The sequence below is a fragment of the Ips typographus genome, linkage group LG3 (assembly GCF_016097725.1).
Source record: "Ips typographus isolate SLU linkage group LG3, UJ_Ityp_2.0, whole genome shotgun sequence".
Classification (NCBI taxonomy): Eukaryota; Metazoa; Arthropoda; class Insecta; order Coleoptera; family Curculionidae; genus Ips; species Ips typographus.
The window spans coordinates 20,363,054-20,389,580 of record NC_138424.1 but is presented as its reverse complement, the minus strand read 5'-3'; the positions used below and the strand labels follow the sequence as shown (position 1 = coordinate 20,389,580).

At 34.6% G+C, this 26,527-nt stretch overlaps 3 protein-coding genes across 3 annotated transcripts in view; 2 read left to right on the top strand and 1 right to left on the bottom strand.

Annotated features, from left to right (window-relative positions):
• Positions 1-5,423, top strand: part of pip (heparan sulfate 2-O-sulfotransferase pipe) — a 48,130-nt gene extending 42,707 nt beyond the window's left edge. Inside the window, exons 6-7 of the mRNA XM_081975043.1 lie at positions 4,660-4,939; positions 5,070-5,423. Coding sequence (XP_081831169.1) covers positions 4,660-4,939; positions 5,070-5,245 — 456 coding nt within the window. The 3' untranslated portion in view covers positions 5,246-5,423. The remainder of the gene's footprint in view (positions 1-4,659; positions 4,940-5,069) is intronic.
• A 4,453-nt stretch (positions 5,424-9,876) lies between these two features.
• aln (divergent protein kinase domain 1C) lies at positions 9,877-18,467 on the bottom strand. The gene is made up of 3 exons (XM_081975042.1): positions 18,277-18,467; positions 18,013-18,222; positions 9,877-10,973 (listed from the first exon to the last, which is right to left on the bottom strand). Exons 2-3 carry the CDS (start codon positions 18,163-18,165, stop codon positions 9,915-9,917), a joined length of 1,212 nt encoding a protein of 403 aa, XP_081831168.1. The 5' UTR covers positions 18,166-18,222; positions 18,277-18,467; the 3' UTR covers positions 9,877-9,914.
• Positions 18,468-23,304: 4,837 nt separating this feature from the next.
• Gbs-76A (Glycogen binding subunit 76A) overlaps positions 23,305-26,527 on the top strand; it is a 28,870-nt gene continuing 25,647 nt past the window's right edge. Inside the window, exons 1-2 of the mRNA XM_081975006.1 lie at positions 23,305-23,339; positions 26,286-26,486. Of these exons, the coding sequence (XP_081831132.1) occupies positions 23,320-23,339; positions 26,286-26,486 (221 nt within the window). The 5' untranslated portion in view covers positions 23,305-23,319. The remainder of the gene's footprint in view (positions 23,340-26,285; positions 26,487-26,527) is intronic.

Below are 26,527 nucleotides of genomic sequence, written 5' to 3'. Positions count from 1 at the left end.
AAATATCTCAGAAATGGTTTAATTGAAAAATCTGAATTATACTCGAAATGTGTATAGACAGGCCGTTGTTTTCGAGAAAAATTTTGAATTTTGGATTTTTATGCAAAACAAGACATGTTGGCTTTAATAAAGGGGTTACGTTTTGAAGAAAGCTTATAAGTGTGTTACAAGACAAAATTTCCTATAAAACCCACTTAAAGTGAGAATATGACATTCTTAAGAACATTTTTGGAATCCTCATTAAATTTCCTATCCAATAACCTATAAACACACTACAATATTTGGTACAGTCAATGAGAAAAACGGTGTCAAAGTTTGAACTGCCAGAAACACATTTTGAAAGGACAGTCAAGGACAAAATCACCTGTAAAACCCACTTGGAGTAATAAAATAACTGTTTTAAGCACATTTTTGGAATCCTCATTAAATTTCCTATTCACCAATCTGTAAAAACACTACAAAATTTAGTATAGTCAGCGAGAAAAGCGGTATCAAAGTTTGAACTGCCAGAAACACAGTTTGAAAAGACAGTCAAGAATACAATCGTTTGTCAAACACACTTAAAGTGAGAAAATGACTGTTTTAACAACATTTTTGGAATTACATCAAATTTCCTATCCAATAACCTATAAAAACACTACAATATTTGGTACAGTCAATAAGAAAAGCGGTGTCAAAGTTTGAATTGCCAGAAACACACTTTGAAAGGACAGTCAGGGACAAAATCGCCTGTAAAACCCACTTGGAGTAATAAAATAACTGTTTTAAGCACATTTTTGGAATCCTCATTAAATTTTCTATACAACAATCTGTAAAGACACTACAAAATTTGGTACAGTCAGTGAGAAAAGCGGTGTAAAAATTTGAATTGTCAGAAACACACTTTAAAAGGACAGTCAGGGACAAAATCGCCTGTAAAACCCACTTGGAGTAAGAAAATAATTGTTTTAAGCACATTTTTGGAATCCTCATTAAATTTTCTATACAACAATCTGTAAAGACACTACAAAATTTGGTACAGTCAGTGAGAAAAGCGGTGTAAAAATTTGAATTGTCAGAAACACACTTTAAAAGGACAGTCAGGGACAAAATCGCCTGTAAAACCCACTTGGAGTAAGAAAATAATTGTTTTAAGCACATTTTTGGAATCCTCATTAAATTTCCTATTCAACAATCTGTAAAAACACTACAAAATTTGGTATAGTCAGCGAGAAAAGCGGTGTCAAAGTTTGAACTGCCAGAAACACACTTTGAAAGGACAGTCAAGGACAAAATCGCCTGTAAAACCCACTTGGAGTAGTAAAATAACTGTTTTAAGCACATTTTTTGAATCCTCATTAAATTTCCTATTCAACAATCTGTAAAAACACTATCAAATTTGGTATAGTCAGCGAGAAAAGCGGTGTCAAAGTTTGAACTGCCAGAAACACAGTTTGAAAAGACAGTCAAGAATACAATCGCTTGTCAAACACACTTAAAGTGAGAAAATGACTGTTTTAAAAACATTTTTAGAATTCTTATCAAATTTCCTATCCAATAACCTATAAAAACACTACAATATTTGGTACAGGCAATAAGAAAAACGGTGTCAAAGTTTGAACTGCCAGAAACACATTTTGAAAGGACAGTCAGGGACAAAATCGCCTGTAAAACCCACTTGGAGTAAGAAAATAACTGTTTTAAGCACATATTTGGAATCCTCATTAAATTTCCTATTCAACAATCTGTAAAAACACTACAATATTTGGTACAGTCAGTGAGAAAAGCGGTGTCAAAGTTTGAACTACCAGAAACACAGTTTGAAAAGACAGTCAGGAATACAATCGCTTGTCAAACACACTTAAAGACAGAAAATTACTGTTTTAAACAACATTTTTGGAATTCTCATCAAATTTCCTATCCAATAACCTATAAAAACACTACAATATTTGGTTCAATCAAGAAGAAAAGCAGGGTCAAATCTTGAACTGTCAGAAACACAATTTGAGAGGACAGTCAGTAACAAAATTGCCTGTTAAACACGTTTGGAGTGATAAAATGACAGTTGTAAGCATATTTTTCAAATCCTCATTAAATTTTCTACCCACTAACCTGTGAAAACACTACAAAATTTTATACAGTCAGGGAGAAAAGCGATGTTAAAGTTTGAACTGTCAGAAATACATCAGTTTGGACATATTCTTTACTTTAAAGCACTTTTGTGGTTTGGGAACAATTTTTGTCAAATATCTGCCGATGGTGACACTTTAGAGAAAAAGTGCATTGAAGCAAAGTTGTAGAAGATGAAATTTTCTACAACTTTCCCTCTTTATACTTTTGTCTTCTTTTTTCAAATAACGGAGATATGTTTGGTTGAACGGAGAACAAATTGCTTTAAAGCACTCTTGTGCCTTAGGGACTGTTTATGGCAAATACTTCCCTAGGGTGACACTTGAAAAAAGTGCATAATTTGTAAAAAATCCTGAAAATTCAGAAACTACTGATAACTTAACTATTGCAAAACAGTTAATTGATACCTTGTCTGTGCGATCATCATTCTCATACTTACATAATTCTAAATAAATCATTTTGAAGACTCCTCCTTTCCCTTTTACCCAAACACACTGTACCGATTGCGTGTTCCAACCAAATTACTAGCATCGATTCATATTTTTGAGATACTCTACACTAATCATAAGTAAAAGTAAATTGATCAAAATTGGTGTGGCAGTACACTCTCTTCCGCATTTTACTCTCGAAAATCATCTCTTTTAACTAGTGATGGGTAAAAACCGGTAAAGTAAATATTTAATTTACCAGGAAAATTTGACCAGTAAATTACTGGAAAATTACAAATACTAGGTTTCTGTCAGTTCAAACTTTGACGCCGCTTTTCTCCCTGACTGTACCAAATTTTTTAGTGTTTTTTCATGTTATTGGATAGGAAATTTAATGAGGATTCCAAAAATGTGCTTAAAAACATGATTCGGTCACTCCAAGTGGGTTTTTTTTTGTCGCTGACTGTCATTTAAACTGTTTTTAAATTTTAGATCACAATTTCACTGATTTGAAATTTTGTTGCATCAACCAAGTCTTTCATAAATAACTAGAAAACGGTGAAAGTTACGAAAAATTTGCAAGAGACCAAAAATGTTTCTAATCAACTTCTTAAGCCAGCACCGTAAGTTTGCAGGACCGTTTTTGCTTCCAGTATACAGGGTGTACATGAAAAGTATGGTGATTGAGTGTTTTTGGTCACCCTGTACTCAATTTTTCAGATATAATTTTTTGCTCAACACTACTGGAAAGAGGAGCTCAAAACGGTTTTTTTAAGTGGTTGAACCATCCTGAACTCCCAAAAATAACCGAGTTACAGGGTGTTCAAATTTCAAACCACAACTTTAACTGATTCGAAAATTTTTGCACCAACCCAGCTTTTCCTAAATAACTAAAAAACGGTGAAAGTTACGAAACTTTTGCAAGAGACCAAAAATGTTCCCAATCAACTTTTTAAGCCAGCATCGTAAGTTTACAGAACCGTTTTTGCTTCCAGTATACAGGGTGTGCATGAAAAATATGGTGATTGACTGTTTTTGGTCACCCTGTAGACAATTTGTCAAATAGAATTTTTTGCTCAACACTACTGGAAAGAGGAGCTCAAAACGGTTCTTTTGAGTGGTTGAACCACCCTGAACTCCCAAAAATAACCGAGTTACAGGGTGTTCAAATTTCAAACTACAACTTTACCTGATTTGAAAATTTGTTGCATTAACTCAATGTTTCTTAAATAACTAGAAAACGGTGAAAGTTACGAACAACTTGCAAGAGACCAAAATGTTCCTAATCAACTTCTTAAGCCAGCACCGTAAGTTTAAAGGACCGTTTTTGCTTCCAGTATACAGGGTGTGCATGAAAAGTATGGTGATTGACTGTTTTTGGTCACCCTGTACGCAATTTTTCAGATATAATTTTTTGCTCAACACCACTGGAAAGAGAAGCTCAAAACGTTTCTTTTAAGTGGTTGAACCACCCTGAACTCCCAAAAATAACCGAGTTACAGGGTGTTCAAATTTCAAACCACAACTTTAACTGATTCGAAAATTTTTGCACCAACCCAGCTTTTACTAAATATCTAAAAAACGGTGAAAGTTACGAAACATTTGCAAGAAACCAAAAATGTTCCCAATCAACTTCTTAAGCCGGTACCGTAAGTTTGCAGGATCGTTTTTGCTTCCAGTATACAGGGTGTGCATGAAAAGTATGGCGATTGACTGTTTTTGGTCATCCTGTACGCAATTTTTCAGATAGAATTTTTTGCTCAACACCACTGGAAAGAGGAGCTCAAAACGGTTTTTTTAAGTGGTTGAACCACCCTGACCTCTAAAAAATAACCGAGTTACAGGGTGTTCAAATTTCAAACTACAACTTTAACTCATTGAAAATTTGTTGCATCAACTCAGTGTTTCTTAAATAACTAGAAAACGGTGAAAGTTACGAAAAAATTGAAAGAGAGCAAAAATATTCGTAACGATCTGCTAAACTAATCCCTGGAAGTTTCACATTCCGTCAGTGTCCCTACTATACAGGGGGTGCATGAAAAGTGTAGTGATTTAGATTTACGACTTTTCAAATTGGAATTTACTGGTAAAATTGGTAAATTTTCTTCCTTTCTTTGTGCAGGACTTTGAACAGTGCGTACTATCGGGCGATAGAGAATGCAAATACCTGAAAGGGGAAATACGAGAAGGGATCGGCGATCATAGAAGACAATCGATGTTCTTTTGCGGTCATGACCTAGACTGTTTGCCTTTCAACACTGATGGAGCGCTGGAAAGAGCGAAACGTGCTGTCGAGGAAAACTATGCGGTCGTAGGGGTGTTGGAGGAAATGAACACCACTTTGGCCGTCTTGGAACACTATATTCCTAGATTTTTTCAAGGGGCATCCGATGTTTACTGGAGTAGGTTTTTTTCTTGGTTTTTAACTTGTATACTGGGTGGTTCGCCACGAAAACGATTAAAGTTTCCTCCCGTACATTTATCCGTAAGTAAAACAATCACCCTGTAAATTCATATGTATATTTTTTGCAGATGAAATCAGTAGATATAACCCGATCAACAAAAACAGCTTTAAACCGCCAGTCAGTGAGAAAATTAAGGAAATGGTGAGGAGGAATTTCACGAAAGAAATCGAATTTTACGAGTTTTGCAAGCAAAGGCTACACAAACAGTACGTGGCATTGAAACTGAACAAAAAACCACACTAAAGTGCCTCAAATTGTAGTGTTCCGCTTTCCTGGTGTTCACTATACTTTTCTTTTTTGCTTTTTGTAATTTTAGATGCTATTTAAATGTTTGTGATGTGCTCCGATGGAGGTCTCTGTAAATATTATTCAAGTTATTTTTTATAATAATTGTGCATTTTTAATAAAGTGATGTTTTGTATGTTTGTGTGTTTTATGGAACTTGATGTTTCCAGACATTTGAACAAAACGGTCAAAATCACATCAAGTATGAAACCTAGCTTTGTCAAGCGGTTTGACAGTTGACAATTTAATGACAGATTAGCAAAACATGTAAATTACGTGTTGAATTATTTTAAACTGGTTTTACTCTGATTTAAGTGAAATTTATAGTTTCATACTTTCATAGATTTTGACAGTTAACAGTTTAATAAAGATAGACAATTTTTTACAAACAGTCAAAATTCCACATTCCACAAGTAGTTCAGACTGTCTTTGTTTTGTTTCAAATTTGTTTGTCATAGCTCTGCGGGGCAGACATTGACAGCTGACACTTTAATGACAAATTAGACCAACTGTTAAAAAACTTATCACGAGGCAAAAACTGTCAAAACCAGACCGAGAAAAATACGAAATAGTTAAATTTCATTCACGGCTGTGAAAATTGTCAGTGAAGACTTTTGACAGTTGACGCTTAAATGATGGGAAATTAAGTGTCAAAAAGACAGTTTTATTTACAATCAGTCAAAACTACATTCAATAAGGTATAAATACTTTGTTAGACTGTTTTAATGTGTTTTTATTACGCAATTTTTCTCCTATTTTTATCTCTAACCGTTTTCAAGATCCCCATTTTGGTCACACTGTATAAACCACAATTCAAAAATACAGATTTGCATTGTTTCAACACGTCTCGTTTCGAAAACTGTGTTAAACCGTAATTTTTGCAGATTCTAAGCCAATTTTGACATTAGTGACAGATATCACGCGGTTACAGAAGATAACTTAGCCAAGCAGTCACGTGACCCGCTTGAAGTAAGAAAAGGTTTTAAGCACATTTTTAGGATTTCTAAAACAGTACAAAATTTGGTACAGTCAGGGAGTTTAAAAGGACAGGCAGAGACAAATTTGCGTGTAAAACTCACTTGGAGTGAGAAAATGACTGTTTTAAGAACATTTTTAGAATATTCATTAAATTTCCTATTCAATAACCTCAAAAAACACCACAAAATTTGGTACATTCCTTGAGAAAAGCGGTGTCAAAGTTTGAACTGACAGAAACACAATTTGAAAGGACAGTCAGAGACAAACCTGCGTGTAAAACCCACTTGTAGTAAGAAAATTACTGTTTTAAGAACATTTTTAGAATCTTCATTAAATTTTCTATTCCATAACCTCAAAAAACACTACAAAATTTGGTACAGTCACTGAGAAAAGCGGTATCAAAATTTGAACTGGCAGAAACACAGTTTGAAAGAACAAACAAGGACAAAATCGCTGATAAAACCCACTTGTAATGAGAAAATAACTGTTTTAACTACATTTTTGGAATTCTCATTAAATTTCCTAACCAAAAACGTGAAAAAGCATTACAAAATTTGGTACAGTCAGTGAGAAAAGCGGTGTCAAAGTTTTAACTGAGAGAAACACAGTTTGAAAGGACAGTCAGAGACAAACTTGCGGGTAAAACCCACTTGGAGTAAGAAAATGACTGTTTTAAGAACATTTTTAGAATCCTCATTAAATTTCCTATTCAACAATCCCAAAAAACACTACAAAATTTGGTACAGTCCTTGAAAAAAGCGGTGTCAAAGTATGAACTGACAGAAACACAGTTTGAAGGGACAATCAAGGACAAAATCGCTGATAAAACCCACTTTTAGTAAGAAAATTACTGTTTTAAACTACATTTTTGGAATTCTCATTAAATTTCCTATCCAAAAACGTGAAAAAGCATTACAAAATTTAGTACAGTCAGTGAGAATAGCGGTGTCAAAGTTTGAACTTAGAGAAACACAGTTTGAAAGGACAGTCAGAGACAAACTTGCGGGTAAAACCCACTTGGAGTAAGAAAATGACTGTTTTAAGAACATTTTTAGAATCCTCATTAAATTTCCTATTCAATAACCTCAAAAAACACTACAAAATTTGGTACAGTGAGTGAGAAAAACGGTATCAAAATTTGAACTGGCAGAAATACAGTTTGAAAGAACAATCAAGGACAAAATCGCTGATAAAACCCACTTGTACTAAGAAAATGACTGTTTTAACTACATTTTTGGAATTCTCATTAAATTTCCTAACCAAAAACGTGAAAAAGCATTACAAAATTTGGTACAGTCAGTGAGAAAAGCGGTGTCAAAGTTTAACTGAGAGAAACACAGTTTGAAAGGACAGTCAGAGACAAACTTGCGGGTAAAACCCACTTGGAGTAAGAAAATGACTGTTTTAAGAACATTTTTAGAATCCTCATTAAATTTCCTATTCAACAATCCCAAAAAACACTACAAAATTTGGTACAGTCCTTGAAAAAAAGCGGTGTCAAAGTATGAACTGACAGAAACACAGTTTGAAGGGACAATCAAGGACAAAATCGCTGATAAAACCCACTTTTAGTAAGAAAATTACTGTTTTAACTACATTTTTGGAATTCTCATTAAATTTCCTATCCAAAAACGTGAAAAAGCATTACAAAATTTAGTACAGTCAGTGAGAATAGCGGTGTCAAAGTTTGAACTTAGAGAAACACAGTTTGAAAGGACAGTCAGAGACAAACTTGCGGGTAAAACCCACTTGGAGTAAGAAAATGACTGTTTTAAGAACATTTTTAGAATCCTCATTAAATTTCCTATTCAATAACCTCAAAAAACACTACAAAATTTGGTACAGTGAGTGAGAAAAACGGTATCAAAATTTGAACTGACAGAAATACAGTTTGAAAGAACAATCAAGGACAAAATCGCTGATAAAACCCACTTGTACTAAGAAAATGACTGTTTTAACTACATTTTTGGAATTCTCATTAAATTTCCTAACCAAAAACGTGAAAAAGCATTACAAAATTTGGTACAGTCAGTGAGAAAAGCGGTGTCAAAGTTTTAACTGAGAGAAACACAGTTTGAAAGGACAGTCAGAGACAAACTTGCGGGTAAAACCCACTTGGAGTAAGAAAATGACTGTTTTAAGAACATTTTTAGAATCCTCATTAAATTTCCTATTCAACAATCCCAAAAAACACTACAAAATTTGGTACAGTCCTTGAAAAAAGCGGTGTCAAAGTATGAACTGACAGAAACACAGTTTGAAGGGACAATCAAGGACAAAATCGCTGATAAAACCCACTTTTAGTAAGAAAATTACTGTTTTAAACTACATTTTTGGAATTCTCATTAAATTTCCTATCCAAAAACGTGAAAAAGCATTACAAAATTTAGTACAGTCAGTGAGAATAGCGGTGTCAAAGTTTGAACTTAGAGAAACACAGTTTGAAAGGACAGTCAGAGACAAACTTGCGGGTAAAACCCACTTGGAGTAAGAAAATGACTGTTTTAAGAACATTTTTAGAATCCTCATTAAATTTCCTATTCAATAACCTCAAAAAACACTACAAAATTTGGTACAGTGAGTGAGAAAAACGGTATCAAAATTTGAACTGGCAGAAATACAGTTTGAAAGAACAATCAAGGACAAAATCGCTGATAAAACCCACTTGTACTAAGAAAATGACTGTTTTAACTACATTTTTGGAATTCTCATTAAATTTCCTATCCCAAAACGTGAAAAAAGCATTATAAAATTTAGTACAGTCAGTGAGAAAAGCGGTGTCAAAGTTTTAACTGAGAGAAACACAGTTTGAAAGAACAGTCAGAGACAAACTTGCGTGTAAAACCCACTAGGAGTAAGAAAATGACTGTTTTAAGAACATTTTTAGAATCTTCATTAAATTTTATATTCCATATCCTCAAAAAACACTACAAAATTTGGTACAGTCAGTGAGAAAAGCGGTGCCAAAGTTTGAACTGACAGAAACACAGTTTGAAAGGACAGTCAGAGACAAACTTGCGGGTAAAACCCACTTGGAGTAAGAAAATGACTGTTTTAAGAACATTTTAGAATCCTCATTAAATTTGCTATTCAATAACCTTAAAAAACACTACAAATTTTGGTACAGTCTTTGAGAAAAGCGATGTCAAAGTTTGAACTGACAGAAACACAGTTTGAAAGGACAGTCAGAGAAAATTTGCGTGTAAAACCCACTTGTAGTGAGAAAATGACTGTTTTAACTACATTTTTGAAATTCTCATTAAATTTCCTATCCAAAAACATAAAAAAAGCATTACAAAATTTAGTAAAGTGAGTGAGAAAAGCGGTGTCAAAGTTTGAACTGAGAGAAAGAGACAGTCAGAGACAAAATTGCGTGTAAAACCCACTTGGAGTAAGAAAATGACTGTTTTAAGAACATTTTTAGAATCCTCATTAAATTTCCTATTCAATAACCTAAAAAAAACACTACAAAATTTGGTACAGTCAAGGAAAAAACTGGTGTCAAAGTTTGAATGTGGATTTTGCACATAAACGGTAGATTATATAAAAGAAGACAGGAGAACGGTGGAAACACCCTGAAAACGGTAGATTTTGAACAGTAGACCTGGCAACATTGCACATAACAATTTTATTACATATTTACATTTCGTTAAAGAAAGAAATCATTGTTAACCGACTGGTCCACTTCGGACAGAATATTGTACAAACGTTTCCTGACCTCATCGTCTGGAGTTCTTCTGGCCGAACCGTCGGGATTAGCGCACTGCCTCAAAATTGAGGCCAACTCCGACGGAGTATGCTGAGACATCAACAATCCAGGCACTATCACCGTATTCGACATTCTCCACCCCAAAAAAATTTTCTCGCAAACAATCTGCAAGTTGTTATTGGTCACTGCCGGATGACATTTGCGGACACTTTTGTTGCAGAACGATCTGCAATCCTGAAATTCACAATCCTCGTCCCGATCACAATTCGGGATTTGCTGGATCAAGGAGTTTATTATGGTGCGCGGAAAGGTTTCATCCAAATCTACAAATTTCAATTTTTTCCTATCTAAAGTGTAGCCAAAGTGGTCTAGTTTGATGTTGCATAGGTGGAACGGTTCCCTAAAACTGTTATCCAGCTCATCCAGTAAATCTAGGATTTGTAAAGCGAATTTTAGGCGTTCTCCCCATTCCTCCAACGTATCTTTCATAGTGAAAATAGTTGATGTTTGACTGAATGGTTCCATGTATTCCACAGCAAAATATGGTCCGCAAGTACCAATCAACTGAGGAAAAACATCTTTATCAGTGAAAATGGTCGAGAGCAAATACTCGTTGTCTTGCAACAGTTGCCATAGAATTTCCACTTCTAGGCGACGTTTCAAAACATCTTTTTCCTCGTAAGACGGTTTCAATCTGGCCAATCTCACTGCAGTGTCGTACGCTAGAGTCAAATTCAGTTTTCGTTTAACTATTGTACGTATGGTGTATAGGAACTCTTTTTCGTTAGGATATTTAAGGATGCCATTATCGAACCAGTGGATTGGTTGGATGTCGGACGAGACTGATTTGAATACTAGTTTGATATTGTGCCATTCGGCGCTGAATACTGCCTCTTTGGCCGCTTGGAACGAGTGACAGGTTAAGGAGTGAATATCTTTGGAAATGCACAGAGGGGCGCAGAGTGATCCTATTGCTTCGCCTTGCTCGTACAGGTAACACTGCAAATGAAAGAAAGAAATTTAAATTAAGTTGGCTGAACAAAGTTCGAAATTCATTAAATTAAAGCAGATACTCAAAAATGGCAAAATAAGAAAATGCACGAGGCAAGGTTGCAATCAGAATGCACGTAGTGCATCGTACCTATGATAAATAAGGCTCCACATCCGTTAGTAAAGGAGACGGTCAGAAAACTCCGTCTCGTGCCACAAAATGTAGTCGTTCCGAATTCTGTCGTAAATTAATGAAATTTTAAGCCATTTCTAAATTATAATCTCATCCTCTAACAAATGTAAGTAGAATCTATTGTTGCGAAGCGAACTTTTGATTATTAGTTAGGATTACTTTAGTTATTTGTTGTTACCCCTGTATGTTACGTTGCTTTGTTTACGTTCTACATTCTTTTGTCTGTGTTCTAGAAAATCCTGGCTCCCTTGCTTATATAGAGAAAGATTTATGTTATAGCTTAATGAGTGTGAGAGAGAAAGTCAATTTCATGAATATTTGGGAACTTTCTAGAAACCATGGAAGTCTATATAAGCAGCTGAACCAGGCCTGGTTAGTTAGTTGTTGAGTTGATGGTTGTAGTGAAGTCGAAGTTGTCAGATAACGAGGTTAAGTGTCAGTGTCAGTTTATTGTTTTGTAAACAATATACAGTGTTGTGCAAGAAGTGTGTTATTAAGGAGTACGACGATACACTATTTTATTATTATAGTATTTTGTGCATGTAAAAAATATTGTTAAACTGTGTGTTACTTTTAAGAATTATATTTGATGATTTTATTCCGATTTACTGAACTGATAAACCGATTATTTTGTCAATTAGTTTTAACTGTTATTGGGTCAATAAATGATATTTTTCTACCTAAAATGGTTTGATTCCACCTCTGAAACAACATCTCTCTCTTATTAAAGTAATAAACGCACGTCTCGTTTAACTTACTGAACCAAAAGGGCTTTACAATTTAAACGTGACAATATGATATGAGTGTTAAAAGTGCATTTTTAAGGTACACATTTGCAATTCGCACAAGTATCTTAAAAGCACTTTTAACACGAATAGCATACAATATTTTTTCTACAAATGCATTAGAAATTTGAATGATTCTTTATATCTGAGATATTCTTTTTCTGCAAACAGTCAAACCAGTTCCATGTCTCAATAATTCCATAACGACCATTGTTGCCCTCAAAAATAAATCTGTTTAAACGCTCGCATCCAATTTGAAAGAAAACTGTAATTCTTGCACATTCTCAGGTCAATTTTGACAGTTTTAACATTAGTGACAGATATCACGTGGTTTTTAGAGGATAATTTAGCTAGGCAGTCATGTGACCACTTGTTAAAATAACTGTCATAAATCTCAGAAACACGTTTTGTATCGAATACTGCAAGAAAACTTTTCTAAACTCTGATTTTTGCAACTTTTGAGCACAGTTTGACAGTCAGGAACAAAATCGCTGGGAACCCCACTTGAAGTGAGAAATTGACTGGTTTAAGTACATTTTTGGAATCCTCACTAAATTTGCTATCGAACAACGTAAAAAAAACACAAAAAATTTGGTACAGTCAGAGAGAAAAGCGGTTCCAAAATTTTTAAACTGACAGAATCACAGTTTGAAAGGTCAGTCAGGGACGTAATAGCATGTAAAACGCACTTGGAGTGAGAAAATTACTGTTTTAAGCACATTTTTGGAATCCTCATTAAATTTCCTATCTCATAACCTAAAAAAAAACACTACAAAATTTGGTACAGTCAGGGAGAAAAACGGTGTCAAAGCTTGAACTAACAGAAACACAGTTTGAAAGGACAGTCAGGGACAAAATCGCTTGTAAACCCAACTTGGAGTAAGAACTTGATATTTTAAGCACATTTTTGGATTCCTCACTAAATTTTCTATCCAATAACCTAAAAAAATCACTACAAAATTTAATAAAGTCAGGGAGAAAAGCGGTGTCAAAATTTGAACTGTCAGAAACACAGTTTCAAAGTACAGTCAAGGACAAAATCGCCTGTAAAACGCACTTGGAGTGAGAATATTACTATTTTAAGCACATTTTTGGAATCCTCCTTAAATTTCCTATCCAATAACCTGAAAAAACACTACAAAATTAGGTACAGCCAGGGAGAAAAGCGGTGTCAAAATTTGAACTGTCAGAAACACAGTTTCAAAGTACAGTCATGGACAAAATCGCCTGTAAAACGCACTTGGAGTGAGAAAATTACTGTTTTAAGCACATTTTTGGAATCCTCCTTAAATTTCCTATCCAATAACCTGAAAAAACACTACAAAATTAGGTACAGCCAGGGAGAAAAGCGGTGTCAAAATTTGAACTGTCAGAAACACAGTTTCAAAGTACAGTCATGGACAAAATCGCCTGTAAAACGCACTTGGAGTGAGAAAATTACTGTTTTAAAGCACATTTTTGGAATCCTCCTTAAATTTCCTATCCAATAACCTGAAAAAACACTACAAAATTAGGTACAGCCAGGGAGAAAAGCGGTGTCAAAATTTGAACTATCAGAAACACAGGTTCAAAGTACAGTCAAGGACAAAATGGCCTGTAAAACGCACTTGGAGTGAGAAAATTACTATTTTAAGCACATTTTTGGAATCCTCCTTAAATTTCCTATCCAATAACCTGAAAAAAACACTACAAAATTAGGTACAGCCAGGGAGAAAAGCGGTGTCAAAATTTGAACTGTCAGAAACACAGTTTCAAAGTACAGTCATGGACAAAATCGCCTGTAAAACGCACTTGGAGTGAGAAAATTACTGTTTTAAAGCACATTTTTGGAATCCTCCTTAAATTTCCTATCCAATAACCTGAAAAAACACTACAAAATTAGGTACAGCCAGGGAGAAAAGCGGTGTCAAAATTTGAACTATCAGAAACACAGGTTCAAAGTACAGTCAAGGACAAAATGGCCTGTAAAACGCACTTGGAGTGAGAAAATTACTATTTTAAGCACATTTTTGGAATCCTCCTTAAATTTCCTATCCAATAACCTGAAAAAACACTACAAAATTAGGTACAGCCAGGGAGAAAAGTGGTGTCAAAATTTGAACTATCAGAAACACAGGTTCAAAGTACAGTCAAGGACAAAATCGCCTGTAAAACGCACTTGGAGTGAGAAAATTACTATTTTAAAGCACATTTTTGGAATCCTCCTTAAATTTCCTATCCAATAACCTGAAAAAACACTACAAAATTAGGTACAGCCAGGGAGAAAAGCGGTGTCAAAATTTGAACTGTCAGAAACACAGTTTCAAAGTACAGTCAAGACAAAATCGCCTGTAAAACGCACTTGAAGTGAGAAAATTACTCTTTTAAGCACATTTTTGGAATCCTCCTTAAATTTCCTATCCAATAACCTGAAAAAACACTACAAAATTAGGTACAGCCAGGGAGAAAAGTGGTGTCAAAATTTGAACTATCAGAAACACAGGTTCAAAGTACAGTCAAGGACAAAATGGCCTGTAAAACGCACTTGGAGTGAGAAAATTACTATTTTAAGCACATTTTTGGAATCCTCCTTAAATTTCCTATCCAATAACCTGAAAAAACACTACAAAATTAGGTACAGCCAGGGAGAAAAGCGGTGTCAAAATTTGAACTATCAGAAACACAGGTTCAAAGTACAGTCAAGGACAAAATGGCCTGTAAAACGCACTTGGAGTGAGAAAATTACTATTTTAAGCACATTTTTGGAATCCTCCTTAAATTTCCTATCCAATAACCTGAAAAAACACTACAAAATTAGGTACAGCCAGGGAGAAAAGCGGTGTCAAAATTTGAACTGTCAGAAACACAGTTTCAAAGTACAGTCAAGACAAAATCGCCTGTAAAACGCACTTGAAGTGAGAAAATTACTCTTTTAAGCACATTTTTGGAATCCTCCTTAAATTTCCTATCCAATAACCTGAAAAAACACTACAAAATTAGGTACAGCCAGGGAGAAAAGTGGTGTCAAAATTTGAACTATCAGAAACACAGGTTCAAAGTACAGTCAAGGACAAAATCGCCTGTAAAACGCACTTGGAGTGAGAAAATTACTATTTTAAGCACATTTTTGGAATCCTCCTTAAATTTCCTATCCAATAACCTGAAAAAACACTACAAAATTGGGTACAGCCAGGGAGAAAAGCGGTGTCAAAATTTGAACTATCAGAAACACAGGTTCAAAGTACAGTCAAGGACAAAATGGCCTGTAAAACGCACTTGGAGTGAGAAAATTACTATTTTAAGCACATTTTTGGAATCCTCCTTAAATTTCCTATCCAATAACCTGAAAAAACACTACAAAATTAGGTACAGCCAGGGAGAAAAGCGGTGTCAAAATTTGAACTGTCAGAAACACAGTTTCAAAGTACAGTCAAGACAAAATCGCCTGTAAAACGCACTTGAAGTGAGAAAATTACTCTTTTAAGCACATTTTTGGAATCCTCCTTAAATTTCCTATCCAATAACCTGAAAAAACACTACAAAATTAGGTACAGCCAGGGAGAAAAGCGGTGTCAAAATTTGAACTGTCAGAAACACAGTTTCAAAGTACAGTCAAGACAAAATCGCCTGTAAAACGCACTTGAAGTGAGAAAATTACTCTTTTAAGCACATTTTTGGAATCCTCCTTAAATTTCCTATCCAATAACCTGAAAAAAACACTACAAAATTAGGTACAGCCAGGGAGAAAAGTGGTGTCAAAATTTGAACTGTCAGAAACACAGTTTCAAAGTACAGTCAAGACAAAATCGCCTGTAAAACGCACTTGGAGTGAGAAAATTACTATTTTAAGCACATTTTTGGAATCCTCCTTAAATTTCCTATCCAATAACCTGAAAAAACACTACAAAATTAGGTACAGCCAGGGAGAAAAGCGGTGTCAAAATTTGAACTGTCAGAAACACAGTTTCAAAGTACAGTCAAGACAAAATCGCCTGTAAAACGCACTTGAAGTGAGAAAATTACTCTTTTAAGCACATTTTTGGAATCCTCCTTAAATTTCCTATCCAATAACCTGAAAAAACACTACAAAATTAGGTACAGCCAGGGAGAAAAGTGGTGTCAAAATTTGAACTATCAGAAACACAGGTTCAAAGTACAGTCAAGGACAAAATGGCCTGTAAAACGCACTTGGAGTGAGAAAATTACTATTTTAAGCACATTTTTGGAATCCTCCTTAAATTTCCTATCCAATAACCTGAAAAAACACTACAAAATTAGGTACAGCCAGGGAGAAAAGCGGTGTCAAAATTTGAACTATCAGAAACACAGGTTCAAAGTACAGTCAAGGACAAAATGGCCTGTAAAACGCACTTGGAGTGAGAAAATTACTATTTTAAGCACATTTTTGGAATCCTCCTTAAATTTCCTATCCAATAACCTGAAAAAACACTACAAAATTAGGTACAGCCAGGGAGAAAAGCGGTGTCAAAATTTGAACTGTCAGAAACACAGTTTCAAAGTACAGTCAAGACAAAATCGCCTGTAAAACGCACTTGAAGTGAGAAAATTACTCTTTTAAGCACATTTTTGGAATCCTCCTTAAATTTCCTATCCAATAACCTGAAAAAACACTACAAAATTAGGTACAGCCAGGGAGAAAAGTGGTGTCAAAATTTGAACTATCAGAAACACAGGTTCAAAGTACAGTCAAGGACAAAATGGCCTGTAAAACGCACTTGGAGTGAGAAAATTACTATTTTAAGCACATTTTTGGAATCCTCCTTAAATTTCCTATCCAATAACCTGAAAAAACACTACAAAATTAGGTACAGCCAGGGAGAAAAGTGGTGTCAAATTTTGAACTATCAGAAACACAGGTTCAAAGTACAGTCAAGGACAAAATCGCCTGTAAAACGCACTTGGAGTGAGAAAATTACTATTTTAAGCACATTTTTGGAATCCTCCTTAAATTTCCTATCCAATAACCTGAAAAAACACTACAAAATTAGGTACAGCCAGGGAGAAAAGTGGTGTCAAAATTTGAACTATCAGAAACACAGGTTCAAAGTACAGTCAAGGACAAAATCGCCTGTAAAACGCACTTGGAGTGAGAAAATTACTATTTTAAGCACATTCTTGGAATCCTCCTTAAATTTCCTATCCAATAACCTGAAAAAACACTAATTAGGTACAGTCAGGGAGAAAAGCGGTGTCAAAATTTGAACTGTCAGAAACACAGTTTCAAAGTACAGTCAAGGACAAAATCGCCTGTAAAACGCACTTGGAGTGAGAAAATTACTGTTTTAAGCACATTTTTGGAATCCTCCTTAAATTTCCTATCCAATAACCTAAAAAACTCTACAAAATTAGGTACAGCCAAAGAGAAAAGCGGTGTCAAAATTTGAACTGACAAAAGAAGAGAATTTACTCATAATTTGAGTGACAGCTGAGAAAAGAATCGCAAAGAATCGAATATGGCCAGTTTCCAAAAATCCGTAAATCTGTATATCCGAACTAAATGAAGACAGACCAATTCTGATTGGTCAGCAAACAGAGCTCAAAAATCCTATCCCTTACTTTTTTCTATCTATCTCCGTTTGCTCTGTACGAAGTCGTAGAAGGGCCATAGACGTTATTTTTCTTAAATTCTCGACTTCAAACTCGGATATTTGGCTCGAACAGTTTTTGCAATGATGCCAATCTGACAAATTCTACTATGAAGAGTATTTGCAAGGTTCCAAAGTAACCAACTCGACTGACGTGAATCCTCAAACCAATGACTTAACTTCTCTTCAAATTCAAGATTTCCGAAATCTGACAGGACAGTCAGCCATAATGTGACAACACTGTAAAAATAATAACTGCCTATAGAGACTACAAATATAGATTTTAATGAGTTATTCGACAAATCGAAGATAATAATCCCGTATAATATAAGTTTAGTGTTAAAACAGCGCTTAAAAATAAATAGAAAATCTAGAAATCCTAAAGAGACTATAATTTGTGGAGGTTTCCTTTAGAGAACAGGCTCCTTAAAGGATTACTCAGATTACTCATTACAGTAAAATGTTTAGTAGAAAAAAAGGCTTACCAAACGTTTTACGTGCTGCCAAGCTTGTAGATTCACACACAAAACATTCCATTTGAACAGGAAATAAACGAGGGTGGAAACAATTATTCCTGTCGCATAGGCCGTGTACCGATAATTGTACAAAATCCCTGGTAATCGACGAACTACAAGCATTTCCGGTCTTTGAAGTAGGTCACTTTCGACATAACCTGGTCATAATGGAATTAAAACCTGCAAAAATGCAATTTTAATAAGCTTTTTAACGAGAAGTTTTATGTACCTTACCCGAGTAAAAAATACGACAAACTGTGGCAAAGTAATTAAAAATGGGAAAAGATTACGTAAACAGTGATTTTACTGCAGGATTGTTTGGTTGGGGGGTGGTTTCTGTCGTTACAGTAAGGGATGAAGTGCGCAGGAAAAGCAGTGTTGCCGTTATGCATTATTTAGCTCAATGGTTGATGTAAAAGTACTTTTTATAGTAAGTCTGCATTAGAGATGGAGAATTTTCAGAAATTAATTTTTCGAGATTATGCCAAGAAAATTAAAAAAAATAAGTAGAATTCAAGAGAATGATCAGGAGAAAGCTAATTAATGCACACCAAAAGCAACAATTCAGGCAATGGAAATTATAAAATGCCAATTAGATGTGTTTCTTGAATGAACCACCAGTGAACAACTCCATGAAGCCAAATCTGACATTTCTGACGTTAAGGAACACTTTTATACTTTTCTTACGTCACGTGACAGCTGTCATAACTGTCGAAACTCGTTCACCGGTGTCCTAAAACTATAAAATTGCAAATAGTTGATTATTTGAAAAATTTCTGTTTTAAGCTCCACGGAGACAAATTTGACCAATTTGACCTCTAACTAGAGGCGTTTCTGAGTTATTCACAGAAAACAACGCCAAATTAAAGTCAACTTTGACGACCTCTAGCGACCAAACGATACAACTTAACCCTGCCCAAAAATGTGCTTAAAACAGTCATTTTCTTACTCCAAGTGGGTTTTCCAAAGGATTTCGTCCCTGATTGTCCTTTCAAACTGTGTTTCTGGCATTTGAAAACTTTGACACCGCGTTTCTACTTGACTGTACCAAATTTTTTAGTGTTTTTCAAGTTATTGAATGGAAAATTTAATTAGTATTTCAAAAATGTGCTTAAAACAGTCATTTTCTTACTCCAAGTGGGTTTTCCAAAGGATTTCGTCCCTGATTGTCCTTTCAAACTGTGTTTCTGGCATTTGAAAACTTTGACACCGCGTTTCTACTTGACTGTACCAAATTTTTTAGTGTTTTTCAAGTTATTGAATGGAAAATTTAATTAGTATTTCAAAAATGTGCTTAAAACAGTCATTTTCTTACTCCAAGTGGGTTTTCCAAAGGATTTTGTCCCTGACTGTCCTTTCAAACTGTGTTTCTGGCAGTTGAAAACTTTGACACTGCTTTCGTACCTGACTGTACCCATTTTTGTAGTGTTTTTCAAGTTATTGAATGAAAAATTTAATTAGAATTTCAAAAATGTGCTTAAAACAGTCATTTTCTTACTCCAAGTGGGTTTTCCAAAGGATTTTGCCCCTGACTGTCCTTTCAAACTGTGTTTCTGGCAGTTGAAAACTTTGACACCGCTTTTCTACTTGACTGTACCAAATTTTGTAGTGTTTTTCAAGTTATTGAATGGAAAATTTAATTAGAATTCCAAAAATGTGCTTAAAACAGTCATTTTCTTACTCCAAGTGGGTTTTCCAAAGGATTTTGTCCCTGACTGTCCTTTCAAACTGTGTTTCTGGCAGTTGAAAACTTTGACACCGCGTTTCTACTTGACTGTACCAAATTTTGTAGTGTTTTTCAAGTTATTGAATGGAAAATTTAATTAGAATTCCAAAAATGTGCTTAAAACAGTCATTTTCTTACTCCAAGTGGGTTTTCCAAAGGATTTTGTCCCTGACTGTCCTTTCAAACTGTGTTTCTGGCAGTTGAAAACTTTGACACCGCGTTTCTACTTGACTGTACCAAATTTTTTAGTGTTTTTCAAGTTATTGAATGGAAAATTTAATTAGTATTTCAAAAATGTGCTTAAAACAGTCTTTTTCTTACTCCAAGTGGGTTTTACAGAGGATTTTGTCCCTGACTGTCCTTTCAAACTGTGTTTCTGGCAGTTGAAAACTTTGACACCGCGTTTCTACTTGACTGTACCAAATTTTTTAGTGTTTTTCAAGTTATTGAATGGAAAATTTAATTAGAATTCCAAAAATGTGCTTAAAACAGTCATTTTCTTACTCCAAGTGGGTTTTCCAAAGGATTTTGTCCCTGACTGTCCTTTCAAACTGTGTTTCTGGCAGTTGAAAACTTTGACACCGCTTTTCTACTTGACTGTACCAAATTTTTTAGTGTTTTTCAAGTTATTGAATGGAAAATTTAATTAGAATTCCAAAAATGTGCTTAAAACAGTCATTTTCTTACTCCAAGTGAGTTTTCCAAAAGATTTTGTCCCTGACTGTCTTTTCAAACTGTGTTTCTGGCAGTTGAAAACTTTGACACCGCGTTTCTACTTGACTGTACCAAATTTTTTAGTGTTTTTCAAGTTATTGAATGGAAAATTTAATTAGAATTCCAAAAATGTGCTTAAAACAGTCATTTTCTTACTCCAAGTGGGTTTTCCAAAAGATTTTGTCCCTGACTGTCTTTTCAAACTGTGTTTCTGGCAGTTGAAAACTTTGACACTGCTTTTGTACCTGACTGTACCCATTTTTGTAGTGTTTTTCAAGTTATTGAATGAAAAATTTAATTAGAATTCCAAAAATGTGCTTAAAACAGTCATTTTCTTACTCCAAGTGGGTTTTCCAAAGGATTTTGTCCCTGACTGTCTTTTCAAACTGTGTTTCTGGCAGTTGAAAACTTTGACACCGCGTTTCTACTTGACTGTACCAAATTTTGTAGTGTTTTTCAAGTTATTGAATGGAAAATTTAATTAGAATTCCAAAAATGTGCTTAAAACAGTCATTTTCTTACTCCAAGTGGGTTTTCCAAAGGATTTTGTCCCTGACTGTCTTTTCAAACTGTGTTTCTGGCAGTTGAAAACTTTGACACTGCTTTTGTACCTGACTGTACCCATTTTTGTAGTGTTTTTCAAGTTATTGAATGAAAAATTTAATTAGAATTCCAAAAATGTGCTTAAAACAGTCATTTTCTTACTCCAAGTGGGTTTTCCAAAGGATTTTGTCCCTGACTGTCCTTTCAAACTGTGTTTCTGGCAGTTGAAAACTTTGACACCGCTTTTCTACTTGACTGTACCAAATTTTTTAGTGTTTTTCAAGTTATTGAATGGAAAATTTAATTAGAATTCCAAAAATGTGCTTGAAACAGTCATTTTCTTACTCCAAGTGGGTTTTCCAAAGGATTTTGTCCCTGACTGTCCTTTCAAACTGTGTTTCTGGCAGTTGAAAACTTTGACACCGCTTTTCTACTTGACTGTACCAAATTTTTTAGTGTTTTTCAAGTTATTGAATGGAAAATTTAATTAGAATTCCAAAAATGTGCTTAAAACAGTCATTTTCTTACTCCAAGTGGGTTTTCCAAAGGATTTCGTCCCTGATTGTCCTTTCAAACTGTGTTTCTGGCAGTTGAAAACTTTGACACCGCGTTTCTACTTGACTGTACCAAATTTTCTGTTTTATGCTCCACGGAGACAAATTTGACAGTTGTGACGTTAAGAAACACTTTTCTTAACCCACGTGACAGCTGTCATAACTGCCAAATTCCACTCGCCAGTGACCTTTAGGTTTAAAAAGCCGAATAAATATGTTTTTTGAGGAATTTCCCTGTAATTGGATTTACAACTCCATGGACATAAATTTGACAGTTGTGAGGTTAATAAACACTTTTATACGTTGCTTACGTCACGTGTCAACTGTCATAACTGTCAAAATCCACTCACCAGTGACCTGAAAGTATAAAATGTCGAATAGATATTTATTTGAGAAATTGCACTTTAAGTTGTATTTACAGCTCCATGGAGCCAAATTAGACAGTTCTGACCTTTGAGGAACACTTAAAACTTTTCTTAAATCACGTGACAGCTGTCATAACTGTCAAAATCCACTCACCGGTGCCCTGAAAGTCTGAAAAGCAGAATAAATGTGTTTCTTTGAGGAATTGCGCTCTAAGTTGGGTTTACATCTCCAGGAGCCAACTTTGACAGTTGTGACGTTAAGAAACATTTTTATATATATATATACGTTGTTCACGTCACGTGTCAACTGTCATAATTGTCAAAATCCACTCACCAGTGACCTGAAAGTATAAAATGTCGAATAGATACTTATCTGAGAAATTGCGCTGTATGTTGTGTTTACAGCTCCATGGAGCCAAATTCGACAGTTGTGACGTTAATAAACACTTTTATAATTTTCTTAAGTCACGTGACAGTTGTCATAACTGTCAAAATCCACTTTCCGGTGACCTAAAAGTATAAAAAGCAGAATAAATGTATTTCTTTAAAGAATTTTGTTGTTTGTTGGATTTACATCTCCAGGAGCCAAACTTGACAATTGTGACGTTAAGAAACACTTTTATACGATGCTTATGTCACGTGACAGTTGTCGTAACTGATAAAATAATGTCGATAGATGTGATTGGTCCAAAAAAAAGCAGCTTTCAGTTTGCTAAATTTTTTTGACCAATCACAAACTACATATTGCCCATGTCGACTTAGAAGTGATATTCGTACCCATTTCACTCTACAGAGTGTCCCGCATGCAAACTATAAGCAACTTTGTACGAAAACGCCAAACAACTACACAATAAAATAGCATTTCTTTTGAGCCACCCTTTACAAGAAAAGGGGTGGAGTGAAAGGTATTTCAATTTTAAAACAGGGTGAACCTTTATACCCTTTCAATGTGCTCAAGGGTAGTCCGGGTGTTCCTAGTACATTTTACAAGTTTATTCCAATAGTGTAATAAAAACACTGTAGTGATAATTTATTAGTGTTTATGTGGTTTAAAACTGATAATTTAGATATTATAGTACACATGCAGTTATAATTTTCTATTTTTATCTATCCTGGATTTAAACAACGTAAGTTTTTGAACGAACACAAACGTTTAGAAGTTCAGTGTTTTTATTTGATAATGGACAGTTAACATGATTAAGTAGTTTTAAATGAAAATAAAATAATTCAAATTTTAATTTAAGTGCTTGTTTGAAACTAAAACTTATTATTGAAAAATGTGTGCTAATTTATTTAACTAAAAAACCTTTGGAATTGTCGAAATTTCAGTCAAAGTATTACCATCTTCAGAATTTAAAACAATTTATGTATTTGCATGTGTAAATCGAAAATTAGGTAAGTTATTGTAAGTAATTTACTATTTACTGATTTTTTAATCACAATTTAAATTGTGAAGTGAAACTACTTTCTGTCCCAAGAGAAAGTGGCAGTGATAACTGGGACGCCATATTGAAATATTCACTTCTGTCTTAGATTAGTTCTTAAGATTTTCTTTGATATTTTGTGGTTTCGGGTTTTTTCCGGTGATTTAAAAAGCTTTATTTTTGTTGAACCAGACATCCAACGAGGTAAAAAATTCAGACCTCTAACTGGAGACGTTTCTGAGATATTCACAGAAAAAAAAAACAGTAATTTTCTTACTCCAAGTGGGTTTTAAAAAGGATTTTGTCCGTGACTGTCCTTTCAAACTGTTTTTCTAACAGTTGAAAATTTTGACATCGCTTTTCTACCTGACTGTACCAAATTTTTTGGTGTTTTTCAAGTTATTAAATGGAAAATTTAATTAGGATTCCCAAAATATGCTTAAAACAGTCATTTTCTTACTCCAAGTGGGTTTTACAGAGGATTTTGTCCCTGACTGTCCTTTCACACTGTGTTTCTGGCAGTTGAAAACTTTGACACCGCTTTTCTACTTGACTGTACCAAATTTTGTAGTGATTTTCAAGTTATTGAATGGAAAATTTAATTAGGATTCCAAAAATGTACTTAAAACAGTCATTTTCTTACTCCAAGTGGGTTTTAAAGATGATTTTGTCCCTGACTGTCTTTTCAAACTGGGTTTCTAACAGTTGAAAATTTGACATCGCTTTTCTACCTTACTGTACCAAATTTTTTGGTGTTTTTCAAGTTATTAAATTGAAAAATTAATTTGGATTCCAAAAATGTGCTTAAAACAATCATTTTCTCACTCCAAGTACATTTTACAGGCGATTTTGTCCCTGACTGTTCTTTCAAACTGTGTTTCTGGCAATTGAAAACTTTAACACTGCTTTTGTACCTGACAGTACCCATTCTTGTAGTGTTTTCAAGTTATTGAATGGAAAACTTAATTAGAACACCAAAAATGTGCTTAAAACAGTCACTTTCTTACTCCAAATGGGTTTTACAGAGGATTTTGTCGCTGATTGTTTTTTCAAATTGTGTTTCTGGCAGTTGAAAATTTCGACACTGCTTTTGTACCTGACTGTACCCATTTTTGTAATGTTTTTCAAGTTATTGAATGGAAAACTTAATGAGGATTCCAAAAATGTGCTTAAAACAGTCACTTTCTTACTCCAAATGGGTTTTACAGAGGATTTTGTCGCTGATTGTCTTTTCAAATTGTGTTTCTGGCAGTTGAAAACTTTGACACTGCTTTTGTACCTGACAGTACCCATTTTTGGAGTGTTTTTCAAGTTTTTGAATAGAAAATTTAATTAAGATTCCAAAAATGTGCTTAAAACAGTCACTTTCTTACTTCAAATGGGTTTAACACAGGATTTTGTCCCTGATTGTCCTTTTAAACTGTGTTTCTGGCAGTTGAAAACTTTGACACCGCTTTTCTACTTGACTGTTCCAAACTTTGTAGTGTTTTTCAAGTTATTGAATGGAAAATTTAATTAGGATTCCAAAAATATGCTTAAAACAGTAATTTTCTTACTCCGTGGGTTTTACTGATGATCTGTCCTTTCAAACTGGGTTTCTAACAGTTGAAAACTTTGACACCGCTTTTCTACTTGACTGTACCAAATTTTTTAATGTTTTTCAAGTTATTAAATGGAAAATTGAATTAGAACACCAAAAATGTGCTTAAAACAGTCACTTTCTTACTCCAAATGGGTTTTACAGAGAATTTGTCCCTGACTGTTCTTTCAAACTGTGTTTCTGGCAGTTGAAAACTTTGACACTGCTTTTGTATCTGACTGTACCCATTTTTGTAATGTTTTTCAAGTTATTGAATGGAAAATTTAATTAGAATTCCAAAAATGTGTTTAAAATTTGTCATTTTCGCACTTTAAGGGAGTTTGATTCCATTTTGTTCCTGACTGTCAAACGGTGCTCAAAAGTTGCAAAAATCAAGGTTTTTTTAAGGAAAAGTTTTCTTGCAGTATTCGATACAAAACGTGTTTCTGAGATTCATGACAGTTATTTTGACAGTGGTCACGTGACTGCCTAGCTAAATTATCCTCCTAAAACCACGTGATATCTGCGAATAATACTGTCAAACGTTGCCTTTTTTACAGAAATTTAATGGTAAACCTCTTAGGCTCTAATACTATCTTCTGATCCTTAAAACAAGTTACTAAAAGCATTCAAAGTTTTTTGCACCTCAGAAACACCAAAGTTTTGCAAACTGTCTTCTGAGTCTTAGTAGTAGTATTACAAAATAAGGTTCTCAAACAGTTTTTGCAGGTCAGAAACGTCAAAATGACATTAGTGGATTCTGTTTTTTTTAAATGTTACCAGAAATTTGAAAACTGATTTCTCAAGTTTGACGCCCTCTAGCGGCCAAACGATTTAACCTACCAACCACTGTTGTCATACTTTTAAAAAACCCATTTTATTGGCTATCTATTGACGTACAAAAGTTTTTATAGTGTGAACCAAATAAGAGAGTTTTTTATGATTAACTGAAACACTGCACTAAACAAAATGGAAAATAAATGCATACACTTTGACGCCCTCTAGCGGCCCAATTAATGAATCAGTCAACCAGGGTTGCCATATCGTTGGAAACCCCATTTGGTTAGCTATCCAGTGATGTATAAAAGTCTACACCCTGAACTCTAAAATTAGTATAGTCTGTTCCACAGGGGTTGTCACGTTCAATACAGCCTGACAAGGGTTATCTCCCTCTCTCTTTGACTACCCCAATTAGAAAGGGAGGGTGTTTTTTTTTGGTTAGTGATTTTTTGTGTACCAGTTTTTACTCTCTTTCTTTTTATGACCACCCAGTAAAAAAACATTTTGATTTAGTCAACTAAAAAGTGTGTAATTGTATAACAGCGGTTTTGATTATAGGGTTTTGGCGTCGCGACGCGCCGCTTGCAGTGGCGTGCGCACGTATGCGCGTTCACCAGTGGCGTGCGCGTCTCCCCCACGACCTTGTAACGCCCTTGCGAGGTTGAGTGTGGTGATAGCAGCCGCAGGAATCGGTCGTTTTGTGCGTGTTTTGTTTTTCGCGCTCCAAGACGATTTCAGCGAGTTCCCGGCTATCACCAGGTTGGTGCCCATCTTTATTTTTTGGTCCCACCTGTATTTTT

Coding starts and splice junctions, on each gene's coding strand:
- aln (XM_081975042.1), bottom strand. CDS start 18,165: ATGCTTGTAGTTCGTCGATTACCAGGGATTTTGTACAATTATCGGTAC. Junction 10,974..18,012: donor GGCAGCACGTAAAACGTTTG/GTAAGCCTTTTT, acceptor TTTCATTTGCAG/TGTTACCTGTACGAGCAAGG.